This window comes from Solea solea, chromosome 2 (genome assembly GCF_958295425.1).
Source record: "Solea solea chromosome 2, fSolSol10.1, whole genome shotgun sequence".
NCBI classification, from domain to species: Eukaryota; Metazoa; Chordata; class Actinopteri; order Pleuronectiformes; family Soleidae; genus Solea; species Solea solea.
In genome coordinates, this window is record NC_081135.1 from 11,204,381 (window position 1) to 11,222,615 (window position 18,235).

General features: G+C 39.9%; 1 protein-coding gene across 2 annotated transcripts in view; it reads right to left on the minus strand.

Annotated features, from left to right (window-relative positions):
• LOC131449546 (histone deacetylase 4-like) overlaps nt 1–9,279 on the minus strand; it is a 69,721-nt gene extending 60,442 nt beyond the window's left edge. Inside the window, exons 1-2 of one of the 2 annotated variants that reach the window (XM_058622138.1) lie at nt 9,036–9,279; nt 3,962–4,212 (exon numbers count right to left, since the gene is read on the minus strand). In XM_058622138.1, coding sequence (XP_058478121.1) covers nt 3,962–3,983 — 22 coding nt within the window. In that variant the 5' untranslated portion in view covers nt 3,984–4,212; nt 9,036–9,279. Of the gene's footprint in view, nt 1–3,961; nt 4,213–8,802; nt 8,987–9,035 lie in introns of those variants that run through there. The other variant, XM_058622139.1, reaches the window with a different exon arrangement.
• Between the last annotated feature and the right edge of the window lie 8,956 nt (nt 9,280–18,235).

Consider the following 18,235-nt stretch of genomic DNA (forward strand, 5'->3'; position numbering starts at 1 on the left):
CAAAGTTATTGCGAGGGAATAGAAGCCGCATCGCCAAGCCTTCATTTATATCATGATATATTTCGGTATCGAATGATATAAAAAGTATATTGTGATAAGATTTTTTCCCTTATCGCCCAGCTCTAATCTCGTGCATTTGTAGAAAAAAGTTGCCAGCTTGGGATCACACTGCAAATATAAGCCCCTGAAAGACTCACTGCTCCCCAGAACAACAGCCACTGTTATTAAAAAACAAATTCAATCCAGCAGCAGACAAACCTGATGCAACCTGAAACCAAAAGCTGAATTTCCTCACATCTATTCCTCACAAGAACAATTATAAAAGAAAATCAAACGGGTGCATCTCTTAAAACAGAACTAATTCCTATAACCTGTGTAAATATAAACATCTTAGCGCAAAAAAAGCCACAGGACAAGCTTGACAAGGCAAAACGAGGCCAGAGTTTTTGCCCATTTTTCCCACATTTCACGTCTTTAAATGTGTCTTGGCTGCCTGTTTCTGTCTCACTCACTTCCAACAAGGCTGTCACTCAAACAAGAGAAGCAACACCTCGAATTGACGCCCACACTTGGCAGCACACCGAGGACCCAGATCTTCTCCTCTGCAGGCTTTTCAGAGAAAAACGAGACATTGAGGAAAAGCAGCTGCAGGTATGAGAGATCACAGCTTTTAGGTTTTTGTGTTGGTGAGAGGTGAGTTAATGCGGGTCAGATCCTATGGTGCTCCTGTGTGAAGTAAACTGAGGGAAGTCAAAAAAAAATCTATCCCATCATATTTCTGACAGGAGCTGGTTAATTTATCTGTTATATCAGCTGCTGCCGCCACTGGCCAACAAAGAATGACGCTTCCTGGCTTGGCTGTGTGCAGTGCTGGGCACCGATTCAAAATCACTGTTTGTCTTCTCCCTACTAAAGTATCGTGATACAATAATGACAGAATTTTATTATTGAAAGAAGCATGAGTGTATTATGAGAAGCTCTGTTTACGGTTTCTAATGAAGGAAATGTGAGATCCAGCTTTGTCTCACCCTCTGCCGATTCAATTTTGACCTTTTATTTTCTTGAGAGTCAAATTTACGCAAGTGTAATACGAGCAAATTAAAACTTCAAGATATACAGCTTCATCTAACTACCTTAAATGTCATTCACAGATAAAACTTGAGATTTAGACTTTTCAGTGCCTTGAAGACACACTTATGATTAAAGATCTTAGGAAGAGATTATGGGAAGACTAAGCGTATGGTCTGGTTTGAAATGTGGAATTTTTATTTTCTAAAAACGTAAGCATATATACAGTACATATATATACATTTTAGATGAAAATCATTTGGAAAAGACTACAATTTCTGGTTTAATATCATCTTCAAGACATTTTCAAAACTTCTAAATTGCAGCCTAAAATGAACTAGATTGCATTTTCTCACAAAATTATCTTAAAAGCAAGTTGGGGAAGAACTACGATAGAGTGCATGACTGGTTTATATTTCTGTTTTCTCGACTACTATTAAGACTCAAGACAAATAGGCCGGTGGAGAATTAAGAGCAAAGCTCTTATCATTTGCTGCATATTATCATTTATCTCAAGACAGATGGTCAATTTGTAGATGTTAGCAAGAATAATTTTTTGAGATTAGCGGCACATCAATTTTGGCTGCAAGAGGAACAACAGATTTCGATTTTTTTTAGGACTTTCTAATGATAACTGCTGAGCTGCACTAATCCCAGTTTGATCTAACAATGTAATGCACTTGGAGCTGCTTGAAGACAGAGAAAGTCATGTGACACCAAGGGAAATAATACATATTTATATGTCTGATATCGCAAAAACACACCAATGGCTGAAGAGAGCTAGACCGAAAGAGAGCAACTAATAATGGTGACACAGAAACAGGCCCTAAACAGGAGATAAATAGAGGCTGGAGTCTACAACACAAGCCGGGACCCCCAAGTTTGGGCTGTAAGATGCTTGCTAGGAAGGCTTCTCCCTCTCTCAGTGATCCGCATATTTGATTTGGCAGGGATTTCTCCCTTGATTCCTTGACATGTCAGGATACAAACTGAGTTAAATCCTGACAGTTTAAGGACAGCCAAGTTCCCTTCACTAGGCCATGGGCTGCCCTAATCGAGGTGATGGAATAGTGTATTGTGTAGATAGTGTAGTGTATCTGCACCAAGTTGGGACTGGAGGTCCCCGAGTCAAAAAGTGGAAGACACCAATAAAGGTGGTTGAGCTTAGATCATGTCAGAATTCCAGATCAAGACTGGTATTGACTAATCAACCGGGCATAGAGGTGGTTGATGAACAGCAGAGGGCGGCAGTGGTAATAAATCCAAAGTAACGCCAACATCAAGAAGAAGGAACACAAGAAGCTTGAGAAGCACCGGAAAAGGCTGAAAGAGAAGCTGAGAAGAGAAGATGTGGGGGGTGAAGGGTCCCAGTGGTGATAAGAACACTATGAGCTATAATCTCCAAGAGATCACAAGAGATCTCAATCCAGAAGAGTGCAGTCCTGGGGGATCAGCTAAGAAATCGCGCAGAACCCTCACGCTCCAAGGCCTCTGGTAGAGGACCCAAGCTTGGAGGAGATACAAGCCCGCCCAAGTGAGCGAGTGGGGAGTATATATCCCCGCCACCCACTCTTGTGCATCCAGATGTTGTCAGTAACGGAGATGTTAGAGAGCTGAGGACACCAACCATAGCGGCAGTTCACTCATGTCCCTTGAGGAACATTGGTTATCTTATCTGAGGTATTTATAGTGCATACACTCCAAGGTGTACAAAGCAAACATGGTCGACATTGTCAGGTATCACACCAACTGTGTGGCAGGAGGCTAACCTTCTCCTCCGCCAGCTGCTTACCAAATTATTTATCAGCTCAGTAAAACACAAGCCAAAGCTTCTAAAGTGAGCTTGATTAGGTGTCAAAGAGAAAAGCAGACTCTCTTAATGAGCCTGTGTTATGGACTTTCTCTCTCACTCTCTGGAGCTCATTCATATTGAATCAGGCCAATTAACAGCCATAAGACCAGATTAAAATGTTTTATTGCATTTTAGTGAGCAGCAATCTGTCTGTGTTTTTTTCTGTCTGCTAAACAAAATGTCCGCATACATCAGTGCGGCGGACAAGGCAGCAAACAGAGACTCGTCTTAATGTGACTGTACGGGGCAGCTCAATTCTTATTACTTCGCACATGACAGTTACAAATTTTATTGATGATTCTCAGTATGTTTCATCAGCAGCTGTGATGGATCACTGTTTCATTAGTGCAGGAGCTGAGAAGATGCAACAAAATTCCATTTACTGTCTGACACTTTTAAAACTGGAGTCCTTAAAAACACGCCGGCTTTGTTGCGTCTCACTCGTACATAAGAATGTATGCTGCATTTTGTTGTCAACATACTAAAAGCATTTTTAAGTTTTATTCAGAATTTATACAATGCTGGGATTTGAAACTCTAAAATGAAAACATTAGCTAATTGTGAAAAGAACATTTTGAAAAATTAACAAATTCATACAATCAGATAATTATACACTAATAAGAAATTATAGTGCATAAATATTATAAATATTTACATTTTTAATTTCTGCCAAATGAAAAGAATTTCAACTACATTTATGTACATTTAATTTTAGGTATTTTAATTACTGGCTTCACACCAACGTGATTGTGCAATATTGAAAATTAGCACCGAAAGACAGTGGCCTGCTGCTGTTTCCTTCACCACACAGCTCCAGTTAAGTGTCCTGGTTACTACATTAAGAGATAGATATACAACACGTAACTTGGTGGCAGGGGGAGAGAAAACTAGGCCATAGACCTCAAGGTTTTAAAGATCACTGTTTTTGGAAATTACTCCAAAATCCATAGGGGGCAGTAGAGATTCTGCAGAGGAGCTGTAAAATTACTGAAAATAACTTTATTTTAATTAATAGCAACAGTGTTAAGTTTAAGATTTTACCTTGGTGGCTGTGTGATGTCATCGCTGGGGGTGCTCACGGAGAGCGGCAAGCATGAGCACCCAACTCAGTGTGTGTGTTTGAATGTGTGAGTGTGTCTTCAGACTGGTCCAACACTCAGGAGGCCACCCCACAAGAATCTCATCAAGGCTGGAAACAGGAAGCAGGCATCCAGCAGCAGCAGCAGCAGCAGCTAATCCCCATGAGGCTTTTGATATGGTTACTCCAATCAGTGTCTCACACCGGTACCAACCTTAACAAAGAGGATGCAAAACACCACATTAATACATTTCCTTTTCTGTTTTTAACTTCTCTAGTTCCTGATGCAGTCACACAAGTATTTACCTAAAAGCACTAAATTGATGACACTAATTTGTTTGATGATTGTTTTAAGAACTCAGTTAAAATCTAAGCCTGTAACTAAGGATTATTTTCTTAATTAATCACTTAATCTTTTGTTGACAGTTATGAGCACTGGCCATCAGGAATAACCAGTACATTTAAAAACAGTCTAAAACGCAAAAATAATGAATTTACTATCATTTTATACTTTAAACAAATAGAGAGTGATTTTAAAGCCAAGGATAATGAAAATCACATCTTTTTTTCATAACACAGAGATAAATAGAGAAAGAGCTCAGAGAGTACAAACCTCCTCCAAGTCCCACAGTGTCATTACAAATTATGATTACTTATTTTAAGCAAACTAAACGGTAATATAAATGTATATGAGGTATTATTACATGATCTTTAATAAAATCTAATAAAACTTCCCCAACTAAAGCGAAGCAAAGCTGAAGCGTTAATCCGACTGAAATTGTACTATACCAAATTTCTCAAAGACGGACTGACACATTCAGATAACGCAAATGGTAGTCGAGCTGCATGTATACCTTCAATTGGACCCGAGTCGTACTCAAGCTGTACTGGATGCTGTGCACATGCCCCACAGTTCCCACCTATGGTAAATATTCAGAAATGCAAAGGTTCATTTGGACAACTGGTGCACAACATGGTAACAACTAGCCACTAAACCGAAAACCACCTAATACTAACAAGCTTAAAAGGGGACATTTTTCCCCCGAGCGAAGCTGAGGTGGACACACTTCCTTCAATACATGGGTTCCATCCGCCTCCACTAGTCCTTGTATACTGGGACAAGGGCAGTAGTCCAACTGAACGGCATAGTTGAGCTGCTTAGTTGTGCATGGAATCATACCAACTTCTCAATCAAATGTGTTGCCTTGTGATCAAGCACCTTACAGTCCTTGTGATTTCACACTCCAATGTGGGCTCACATCCTACACAGCCCCACTAGGAGGAGCCTCCAACTCATGAGTCTAGTTCCCAAAATACCACAAAGTGACTTGAGAAGTGACACTGGGAAGGACCGACAAACCGGATTTTAATTTTACTCAAGGTTGACTGCTATGTGGGTTCACACAGTGGGGTAGCAGTGTTGCCTTACAGCAAAAAGACTTGGGATTGCGACCCGGTCCGACTGAGGGCCATTCTGTGTAACATGTTCTTAACTCTTGGTGGTTAATTGGACAAAATTGCGATGGATTGACGACCTGTCAAGGGTGCACCCTGTCTTTAGCCTCATGTGGAGGATAAAGTGGAAGATAATGAATAAATGACCGTTACCTCAACTTGTCTTGTGATTATGCCATGTTATTATTGTTTCATTATTCCCCTTTCTTCCTCCCTCTGTTTCCACCAAATGCCTTCACGCTGTCCTGGTCTGTTTGGCAAGGATTGGCTGGGGTTGCTGCCAGCACCAACTAGATTTCCAGCAGGCTGGAATACAAATTGGCGTCTGACAATTAAGCACCAGTATGGGATTTCTATTGGCCCGCTGAAAAACAGAATTCCTGAATTCTGAAGTGCGTTAGCCAGCAAAGCGAGTTAGTTGACTTTGGAGTTACCTAAAAGAGAAACTTGCGCTGTTCTTCTTGTACAAGTGAACGTCATCCATATATATTTTTATTACATCTAAAATATGTGAGGGGTGAAATGTATAAACTCACTTCTGGTACAGTAAGTGCTGCCAGGTAAGTTTCATGAAACTGTCCTTTTTTTAAAATGTCCCCAAGGTTTTTTGTTGCCAAGAGGATACAAGAGCAAAGTCAAAAACTCAAATATGAACTTAAGTCCGCTGCTGCTTACCCTGCAAGAAGCCCTGAACCCTTCAGGCAATAAATTACTTGCCCTGAACATAATATTCTTTAAGAGGAAGGTGCTCCAAGATTAAGAAATACCTTCAAAATATAAAGACTTTTCTTAATACGAATTGGCCAAACACTCCAGTTAGTTTTATGTAAATGTGAATTTCACAAAGCATAACTGTCTGATTATATGTTCCACGAATAAATGCGCTTTCAAAATTTTGTAAAGTGATTTTTCTTATTATCTCTGTACATAAATTATTGGTCTTTTCTTTGTTTTCAGAGCCGAGTCAGAATTCCTCAGTTCTGCAGCAGCATTGTCAAATGTAATCACAGCCCAAGCCCAGAGCATCAAGTCACCACAAATATAAGGGGGCAAAACTGCCCGAGGGCAACGTGGGTGGGGGAGGTGGTTGGCAGGTGCCCACGGGGGCATGGGGGAGTGGGGGCAGGATCTGTGCATGTCCACGCCCCTGTGTGTGAGCTGGCAGAGGTCTCAGAGGTCCTGAGCAGAAGGATGTGTGTGTGTGTGTGTGTGTGTGTGTGTGTGTGTGTGTAAGGGGAGGGGGTGTCAAGACAAGAGGGCCAGACAGTGCAGCCGCAGGACAATTCCCCCCCCCCCCCCGATAAAAAAAGTCGGTCACTGCACAGTTGATGCAGTCTTGCGCTTTGTGACGAAGAAAAAAAGGCACAAGGCAAGGAGGGGTAGTGGGCACAAGTGAGCGTGTCAAGGGGAGTAGCTGCGTTCGGCTATTGTCCCTAAAAAGAGCTTGCTTGATGCAGGGTGACAGATGTGGGGGGGGGACAAGCCCTGGAGCCCAGAGTGAAGAAATAAACAAAAAAAAATTGGGACATGGATTTAAAAAAAAAATAACATCAGAACTACTTGGGCTAAGACATCGGAAAAAGAAAAAAAAAATTACATCTTATACGGTTTAAAAAAACAACATATTACATTAATGCTTCACTAAACTCAAGACTGTAAAAACATGGGATGTAAATTTCTTCTTTGTAGGAGCAGAGCATTTGTTATACAGTTGAAACTTTTATGTTTTTGAAATGGCCATTTATAGTTAGGTGGTAAATGCATCAGCACAAATGTGTTGTTAATGGCTTGGTAGTTTAATTGTACAGTAAATAATTTCTGCAACTGTGGGTCTCTCAATTAAAACAGTGACAAAAGACGTATGTTGATGACATCGGGAAGCAGCAGGGGATCATGGGAACTGTTGTCTTGCTTGGTTCCCCCCTATGCACTTGCACTTTACAAGAAGAGTAGTCATGATCCATTATAGTCACAAATACACACACTAACATGAGAAAATGAGTAGTACCGAATATTTCCTTCCTCACTCTGATGTTTGATACACTATGTTACGATACACAGTTAGATTAGATTAGATTAGTCTAGACTTTATTGATCCCACACCAGGGTAATTCACACCAGAGGTAGAAAAGTATGAAGAGAATAAGCAATAAAAAAAGCTAAAAAAAAAGAATATGATACTATGTTGTTCAGTAGGTGGTTTCAAGTTTAGTAAGTGGCTAGTTGTTAGCATATCCAGCACCATTCTGAGTCTTGCATCCATGAAGTTCATAAATCGGAAGATCGGAACAGGACATAAATTGGTCTCCTTGGTACAAAAAATACCACCATGTTTTTCCATGTACCAGCCTATATCTCAGGGTTTACGACTATGTTTGTGTTAGTTAGATGAAAAAAATAAATTTAGTACCATTTCAGGTGGACTAAAATGTTTAGGTGTATTTATAAAAGTCTGGTTTTAGTCGGACTAACTTCATCATCAATTTTTTTCTCATGTTCCATAAAAGTCTGCCAGGACATTGTTTGAAGATGACCAAAATGTTACCTTTTGTGTAAATGTCTATTTCTATGATTATTAAAAGTGTTGACAAAGTTTTAACAACTCCCAATACGTTATTACAACAAAATATGTAACATAAGTCTTTAAAAGGGGTACAAAAGAACTGTATTGACTGATGTAATCTCATTTAATACTCAAGGTTATGATACTGGAATTTGACAAGGAAAAAGTCAGTAAAAAGTAATTAACTAATTGCAAATGCAGCTGTATGTCCATAAATACATTAATCAACACCCAATGAGCAACTACACCAACTTGCAATTTATTACATGCATGTCTTCTACACTGCACGTAAAGTCCAGACTGTTTAAAAAAATCGTTCTTTATTACTAATATATGATGTTTCGTTAGCTTAGCAACACCTGAAAGCAGCATCAGCAAATATGCTGACTTCGTGTTGCGTTCACGTTCGCTCCCATTCACAAAAAAAAGAAGAAAAAAAAATATTGGCGCATGCAGAGCATTTACCACCGCCCATCCCGAACCATTCACACATACTTCAAACACACACACACACAGGCCGTATACCTTTATTTAATTTAACTCTGTTACAATAATAACACGTCAGTAACACAACACAATCACAGTGTGCGCTGCACTGGAGCCTAAAGCTCAGTCCGTGTTCTATAAATAGCTCAGCAACAATCGGCATAATAAACACCGCCTGTACATTCTCTCTCTCTCCCCCTCTTGTTGCCTACATACTTCCCGCCTGCTAACAGTGCAGTTAAAAAAAGCGTGTACAAAACGTTAGCAGCGCGGTTTAAAAGGATGTGGAGTTTCTCCTACCGGGTTTACACGCTGCTCAGACCCCAAGAGAAGCCGTTAGAAAAGAACCGGGAAGCAGAAGCCGAGGCGGAGCAGAGTGGAAACTTCAGGCGGACATTGTTTTGATGAATCCCGTGTATGTGTGTGTGTGTGTGGTGTGTGTGTGTATCGCATCCCTGCTTGCAGACAAGCCGCAGCTCGGCTACACACACATCCAGAGAGCGACAACAGCAGCAGCAGCAGCAGCTCCTCACCTACACCGACAGCGTTCCAGCACCGCTGTTAATCCTCTCCCATGTCCAAAACTGAGGCTTTTTCTCCGCGCAGGACGAGGAAGGACATAAAAAATCATCTCCTGACAGATTCCGCCATACTGGATTTTTTTTTGTAACAGCCCCAGCAGCGTCATATGGAGCGCCCCTGCATTTAGCAGAGGCGGGGTTATAGCGTGATGAAAAATGTGATCATCTGCTTTTCCACAGCGTACATGGACAAGACTTTCACTATTTCACTCACAGTACAGATAACCAACATCATAGTTTTTTCTCGAAACAAAATGTATTTACTACGAATCAGTGCCGGCCATAGCTCTTATGAGGGCTTAAGCAGAATTTGATTTAGGGCCCCCCATCCCACCACCTCAGAGTCACCTGTGCTTGTTATTGATACAAATGTAATACAATACATTGCACTTATTATAGTTGTATTATTTACACCAAAGCTGCGTCACTATTGTTTTTTAAACTTGCTGTGTTCACACCGAACAAGATTTGTCACGTCGCTCCATGTCAATCGCATCTATCGTGCCGCGGGATCATCTTGTAACGTGATGGACACAATGGGAACACTGGCCACAAGTTGCCTTGCATTGTCGCACTCTCTGTTGTGGAAAGGAAACCGTCATCTTGTGTGGTTTCACAATACCACATGGAGTCGGACACAACGTGACAAGTTTCACCGCTAACTTCAGGAGCTCCGTATGGAGCTCGTCCTGCGAAAGCATCGCTGGAAGTGGCTCTAATCCATGAGGAGCTCCCGAATGTCCAGCAGTCCAGAGAAACAACCTGTGTGCAACTTAAAATCTCGATCTCTCCTTTATATCGGGATATAGCCTAAAAATATTCCAATATCACCCAGCCCCAATAGAAATACTGTATAATTTTATCCCGATGCAATAAAGCAAAGGTTGATATTCAATTTTGACTTGTCACAAGTAAGCATGGCCACTTTTTCGTGTCCAATACCAAAATCACAAACTCAAAAAGTATGTATGATATCAGACCGTCCCAGTCATTAAACTAGGAAGCTGTTAACCCGTTTGTACTAGCCATTTAAAACTATTTCAAAGACATAATCATTCCAACTGTGCCACAAATATTCTGTCTGTGCATAGTGTAGCATGTGATACAGGATTTGGGGATTTTTAATCTCTATAATTTAATTAAATGGTTATGTCTAGCAAAAACAAATAGCAAAATAATATTCTGAACTCCAGTACATGAGAGCGAGTGAAAGTAATGCAGGTTACACAGGGTGGAGCAGCTCACGTGATGCATTCAAAGACCCTGGTAAATTTTGTGGATATCTGAAAGAATCGATTTGTCTACAAAGGACTGAATTATGAATATCTGTAATTTCATATTCAAATTAGCTATTAAATATTGAAATAAGTGTGTGCATGTAAGAATGCTTTAAAATAGGATTCTGGATTCTCTGGATATGCCCTGTATTGAAAGAAACATCCACTAGCGGTTCCTTTGGTATAAATAACTTTGACTTAAATAATGGCTTCTTTAATATTCATATAGGAGCATGGGTGCTCAATGATGAATTTTTAATTCATCATTTACTGCTGCATTTTTATTGACCATGATCATTATTATGCTCTCGTGTCCTAATTTATTGCATTTGATGCATCTATATACTTCCCACTTCATTTACAGTGGGATTTATCAGCGGGTTCAGGATAAGTTTCTGCCAACTTTTTTGTGCTTTAACGTCCCTGCAATACATTTAAACTACTCATTAGTGTGTCTACATTTCTCATTATCTCCTGTAGTACTGCTGTGGTTTCATTATATATGCCTGTAAACTGTACTTCTGGACGTTACAGCTGTATAAAAAGGAGATTTTTATGATAATTACAAAGCAAATAAAGCGATTGTTTAAATGGAATATGTTTTACCCATTACATTTAGTCTCATTGGAGAATATGTTAGGATGACACTGATTTCTAATCTCCCTTCTGTTATTCACAGTTTTCCATATGACAAACTGTGACAGACTTATTTCCATGTCAACTTGGATTTTGCATCTCAGCAACCACCCACTGACACAGCTGCAGCATCACCACTCGCTAACTCAATTACTGTATATACTAACCAGTTTTCTGTACGAGACAGGGTTATTTTTCACAGAGTACAGGTGGTGGTGGTGGTGGTGGTGGTGGAAGTAGCTTTGCATTTGCCGGTTCCCTCTCACAGCCTCAGGCCCCCTGATTGCTCCTGGAGAAATTTGGGAGGATTAGATTTTCGGGCCTGAATGAATCGAAACTGTTGAAACATGACTGAACTTCATTACTGCCCAGATTTGTGCCAGGGTGCCACTCAGGAGGGGAAAGAAAGCTTTAACAGACGTCATAATGCCTGGAATGTTGCATTTACTGTCATTTCCCTCCGACAGCTGATCTATTACCTTCATCATTAGTCTCATTTGGACTATATTTATTACCTGAAGGGTAAATTTAAATGAGATTTTCTCAAACTCTTTTGATTTATTACTTAAATTTCTGCAGGAGGAAGATTAAAATCAGTTGACAAGGTCCAGCATGATCTTGCTCAAGGACACTTCAGCAGGACAGATGCTTTTCAACACGGTCAAAATACAATTTTAAACAATTATTTTTAACATTAGTGCCAGTTTTGTGTTGCTCAGCTACAAGTTGGATTTATTAATTCAGGTCACTCCTCTTTTGGAGTGCAAGGGAAGCCTGTTGGGACAGCTGTATCCATAGCAACAAAGGATTATATTTTTTCTGTGGACGAGCTATGGAGCATCGGTTACATAAGGCGGTCTTGTGCTTGAGTAAACTCTTGAGGGCTATGACTGCGAACTTCCTCTCTGTTTGAACTCAAACACCTGTGTCTCCTATATATTTCTACTGTTGACATGCCAGGCAGCATCATTTCATAGATCATTTAAAGGGGAAGTGCCACGAAAAAAGATAGTTCTTTCCAGTTCATTCTGGTTGAATTTGTGTTGACATGACCAAATGCTTAAAACTAATTGTTTCTACCATTAAAAATGTTTCCTTCAGCTAAGACTTAAATTTAAATGCAAAGTAAACAAACCTACCCGAGGCTAATACAGACAAAGTGTTAGCATCTTTACTGAAGCTAGCTAAATACTGTCATTTGCATGCAAATGTGCTCACACTACTGTCACTGTAGTAGCGTGTTCAGTGTCTTCGCCCATTAGCGCGCTAACACTAGTTAATTAGCACTAGAGAGAAAGTTGCATCAAGGCTGATAGGATGATTTTTTTTCCTCCTAGACACTGAACATGCTCCAAGAAGCACTGAGGTTGTTAGAATTAAATCTCGCATTAACATAATTATTTGTACTCAACATTACAGCAATCAAAGTCACTGGTTATTGAGACTGATAGTCAAAACAACAAATCTAAACTCATGATTGCAGAAAAATTTTTTTTTTAAGATTTAAGGATTTAGCTTGTGGGCACTTTAAAGCTAATCCATTTTAGACATCTCTGGGTAATGTCCAGAGATTTGGCTTCAGAGATTCTCTGCTGGTCACTTAAGTACAGTAAGTAAGAAAAAAAATATTGCTAAATTGTCATGTGCTAAAAATATTGCATATACACACTCTGACGTACATTACTTTTACAAAACAACCAGGGTTTTTTTAAAAATGGCTTCGATCTTATAGGAAGTGTGCTAGTTTTTGTTGATTGATGAACCAATTCTTTTAAGTGTTCTATGGTAATATAGCCTGTATGTATATTTTTCTTATGGTTAAGCTTAGACTTCAGTAAGACTCCAGGAAATTAATGTAAGCCAACGTAATGTCCTCTGAAGTCATGGAAACCAGACTGTGTGTGTCCAGAGCTGTGATGTCAAAGCAGGGATTACATTGGCTTATATAGCCCAGAGCAGCACATTTGCAATTCAGTGAACATCACCCTGGAGTTGCCAAATTTCTGATTATGTTAGTTTAACTGTTTTGCATCCAGTGGAGTGGCATCACCTGCGTCCACTGCAGGTGCTTTCTATGAGTCCTTGTATGTGAAACATGATGCCTTAAAAGGCATCTGTTCCAAAGTAACTTACTTGACACACAAAAAAAAAACAGATCCCGAGTGATGATGTTCAAAAAATACATGATTTATTTTTGGGGGGGGGGGGGGCCTGTGGCTGGAAGAGTAGCGGCAATGAGGCTAGAGAGTCAACAGTCTGTGTGTGTAAAGCCTGCACAAAATGCCGCTCTGCTACCACAGCAGGCACAGCACACACAGGCTGTGGACCAGACCACTTGCTGTACACATACAACTGGCTTTTAGTGGTCTCGTCATCTCACCCAGCACAGTCCCACATGAGTCAGACGCAGTGTGCAGACAAAAGGAGGCAGACCTCAGCGTCATAAAGAGGCTCAGCCAGACAGAAAACAATTCTAAACACCTCCATGCATTTGACAGCATGTGACAGGACTCGGCCTCCAACGTAAATGAACGGGTTTTCTTCAGTGTTTGCTTTTATTTCAAAAAGGAGACATAAAATCTTTCCAGGATGCCATGAAACTGGAGTGTTTAAGAGAGAAATGGGAGCAAAATGGAGCCATAAAGAGTGCTTGTTAAAAAAAAAAAAAAAAAAAAGCAGAGTCAAGCCAGTTAGTCTAAAACTTTCCATCAAAGCCTTGCTTAGCCGCATGGAGTAATTACCTCTCACACAGCAACAGCTCCCAGGCCTTATTACTGATACAGTCTGTGTAAAGGTACACACACAAACACACACAGTGGATGAATATGCCTCCATTTCCTGGTCAGGCCAAGTGTGTGTGTGCCAATAAAGTAACAACACCCCAGAGTGTCCATGCTCCTCAGACAGAAACCAGCTTGCAGCAGTGATAAACCATGAAATTTTGTTACGATGGGGGTCCACTCCTGGTCTCTCCTGCTGTCCTGATGACGGCAGAGAGAAGCCCACCCAATGTGCTGTTTCAGAGAGCCGGAGGACTGAGACAAAACCATAGCAGGAGGAAAACCAGCAGCAGCAGCAGCAGACATGCTGCAACACCTAAAAGGCATCATACTTATCAACAAAACAAGAAGATCTGTGCTTTGTGACATCTTTCTTTTGTTTTTAGAGATGCAGTACGTAACACTCAGTGATAGTTGTTAATAAAAATTATTTGAATGCTGTAGCCTGTGTGAAAACAAGCTGTGTCAAGCAATACTTCAGCAGCAGAGCAGGGACAAAAAGCATTCACTATTCAAACAATATGGCTCCACCCTATCAATCATTAGGGCCCCATGTTTTCTGCAATATGGAGAATACAAACGGATGAAAAAATGAAATAAATTAAACAGCAAATGGAAGAATCTCGCAGAATATGCATTTGTTTGAGAAGTCGGGAACATTTTGACAAGACAATGTTTCAGTGGGACCAGCTTCTCTTTGCAACAATCTAAACAGCCACCTCAGACCAATACACTATCTGATACGGACTTCAAAACTTACTCCTAAATTCAGAGTGAAGCAATAGCCAAGCGTAAAATGTAAAAAAAAAAAAAAACTGAACGGAGAACAAACAGAAACAAAAACTGGATTTAAGAAAAAAATAATTATCAGAATTAACAGAAAGTAAAACAGATTTCATAGGGTTCACTTCAATCCAATGCATAAACCAATTAAGGATTGGTACATGCATTGTTTCCCTGATGTGCATGGGAAAAGAAAGCATGTGCAAACAAACTGAGACATCAGTTATACAAACTGGGCCAACAAAACCTTTAGCAAGGATCTTGTATTTCCCTAGATGTCCTGACAATGGAATAGAGTGGGCTAGTGTCATAACTTTCTGTCTCATTGGGCCTGGCAACACCTCAAGTCTCACACTCTCCCTTCACCTGATATAAGATATAAGTTGATATAAGTGCCCTGCTCCGTTTAAACCAAGGGTCTTATCCTGTCTCTGTGGCTCAGCGATGTTCGTTTGTATACTTCTACTTCCACTGTAATTTTTATCTCCAAAAACTCCACCCCTTATTCTCACTCTGCGCTTCTCCTGCTTTGACAGGTGATTCCTCTCTGGTCTCTTCATCTCCCCACTAGCATTTTGAGCTCTTGTGACAGCATTACAGTGCTTAACATGGGGGACAAGGTCACATAGAATTGGAAGATCATGACCTAACATCACTTTATAAGGCAGCTGGGATGCTATGGCTACAGACATGAACAAGGTTCGGATGCACTATCGTTTTAACTGAAAATATCAGAAGGAAAGTGTAAAGTAAAAATCAGAAAAGTAAATACTATGTAAATGACCTCCCGCAAATGCAGTGAACAAATATTCTTAACTCTGCAAGGTCACCACCGAAAAACCGGCAAATCTGGACAAACCTGAGGATAAGAATATGCTTTAAATCTGATTGTAACCTCCAGGTATTCCACAGAACAGAGGAAAAAGTTAAGACAGTGAAAGTGGTGAAGCAACTTCCTCCCCCCATGCATTTCATGGTTGCTGAATCACAAGCTGCATGTCTGAGGTCAAAGCAGCTGACGGTCACTAACGGTTTCCCTCTAAATGCTGAACCTGGTTTCTAACCAAGTTTAAACAATCATCTCATTATTCTTTCAGCCATGTTGTCAGTCTTTGATAAGACAGAAGTTAGTGTTTACTGCTATTTCATAGGCTTTTTCAGGTGACAAATGTGAGCCGTTGCCAGGTTTTGGTATGAAAATTTAATTTCCGTGTGTGGGGAAATCTCTTGGAAACATAATGTGTTTCATCCTTCAAAATCAGCTGCAGTAAAATGTGATTCAAATGCCCATATGAATCCAACAATGTTAGACCTTTCAGCTTTTGTGAAAAGGAACTGAATGGAGTCCTTTGCTGGCACAACAGCCGGATAAAAAAACCCCAAAAAAAACGATGCACTACAGAAACAGATTGATGAAATAAAGTGTGTGACCATTCTAGCGTGAAAGTTCAACAGCCTCCTCCAGCATTACTCATAACCCAACGGAGGGTTTATAAATCTCTCACTCAGCGCAGATTTCAAACGTCTAAATAACGTACACCCCAGTGTTTCCACGTCTCTCCACATCATGCGATGGTTGTATTTTTCCAGGGGAGGGTGGTTTGAGAAGGAAGCCAGTAAAACTTATTTGGGCATGCAGTCTGGCCTGTGAGTGCTGCCAGGAGCATATAGCAAGAGACATAAAACCCCAACCCAGAAAAACCTAAAGTAGACAAACTGAGTTAAGTGTTAATAAAATATCTGTGGCCAGCAAATGTTAGATGTGAGGATAAAGAAAGGTGTCTTTAAAAAAAAAAAAAATGGAGGGAGGGAGCAGAGCATAAAGGTCAAGTCTGTAACATTTAGGAATGTTCTAAATATTACAGACCCTAACCCTAACCCAATAAAAATTAAATCAACAATTAAATGTAGTGGAATCTAGCTGGATTTGTCTTTTTCACGGACATAAAAAAAAATTTGGATATTATGCAAATTGAACACTCTAAATTGACTACAGGTGTGAATGTGAGAGTGAATGGTTGTCTCTATGTGGCCCTTACCTGTCCAGGGTGTGATCCCACCTTACGCTGTATGTCAGCTGGGATTGGCACCAGCGGCCCCCGCGACCCTCATGTGGAGGATAAAGTGGTAGAAGATAGACAGATAGATGGATGGATGGATGGACATCACATTCTATTGAAGAAGACCTGAAATGTTATAAATCAAGAAGTGAGAAGTAGAAGCTATAGCTTCCCACTGACTTCCAATCAAACAGAGGAGTTGCCCCACTGGTGGCTATTCAATATATACTTTTACTCCCAAATTGGCCTCATATGGCAAACAGGAAGATTATGTCCACATTTTGTGTGGGCTTATTTTTATGAAAACTGGATTTTAATAGCATTCTGCATTAGTCTGTGATGCTACTTCATATGGTTATGCTGTAACTGGAGGATTAAAGCAGGAAAACTTCAAAATAAAGTGTACAAAATTGTTCTTATTTACTACTTTGCCTTGTATTCACTTCCTGCCATTTAATGTGTTGCATGCTTGAACAGCCTTAATAAGCACCACAAGTGAATGAAGACATAATGGGTTTACTGGCATGGACCCGTGTTAAAGTCTAAGACACCACAGTGTGCCGCTTCACCTTTGCCTCTGCAATAACACAGGAGTAATTTATGGTTTTATGACACTGCACCTATCAGTGGTGAAGCAGAATGGCAGTGATGATTCATATATGTGTCTGCACTGAGTCACTTTACAGCTCATTACAGAGAAATGAGTGCGAGCATGTTGGGAACGGAGTAGTGAAAGGGGATGATTTCAAACAGCTGTTACAACAAGAAGGAGCAAAAAAAGTAATCGCTTCATAACAAACTGACGGCAAGAAAAATATTCCAATTGTACAATGAGGAATGTTGCATGATTATTTTTAAAGAGGGATTTATCAAAATAGGGAATTTTTTGCACAAGCAGGGACTTCTGTTTCCAGCAGACAATACTTCAATGAACTGACTTTTCTTTGTTCCATAATGAAGACTTGAGGACATTCACCCGCATATATACACACACACAAATATGCATATAAAAATCATTTACAAACAATAAAGTTGTAAATGATGCTCCTTTTTTGTATTAACTGAAGGGCAAATTCATTAAAGACAAAAATAATAATGCAAACAAATTCAAGCTGTGTTTACCGGCTGCAACGTAAGTGCCGATTACACATGAATGCATCACTAATTATAATACAGCAATATACACTTGTTGGCCATTTTATTAGGTACAAAGGACATGTCACAACGTGGCAGTATTGGCACTCAGTGTTGCTATGGGCCCATACTTTTTGAAATACAACAACAATGACCATGTCTACTTGCCTGAATGCATTGAGTTGCTTTAATGTGATTGGCTAATTAGATTTTAGCATTAAAAAGCAAATGAACAGGTGTACCTAACAATGTGGCCAGTGAGTGTGTCGTTAGTGATTTCTTTTTCTTATTGATTCAAGATTTTATTTGAGATTTCTACACACATTTACAGTATGAGTATCTATGATTTTTTCAGTAGCAGTGTAATAAAAGAGATGTAGGAAACTACTACTGGAAAATACTAAAAAAAAAGCTATAAAACAAAAACAAAAGCTATACAACCTATGTAAGTATATGTGTATATATAACCTAAAGTATATTGG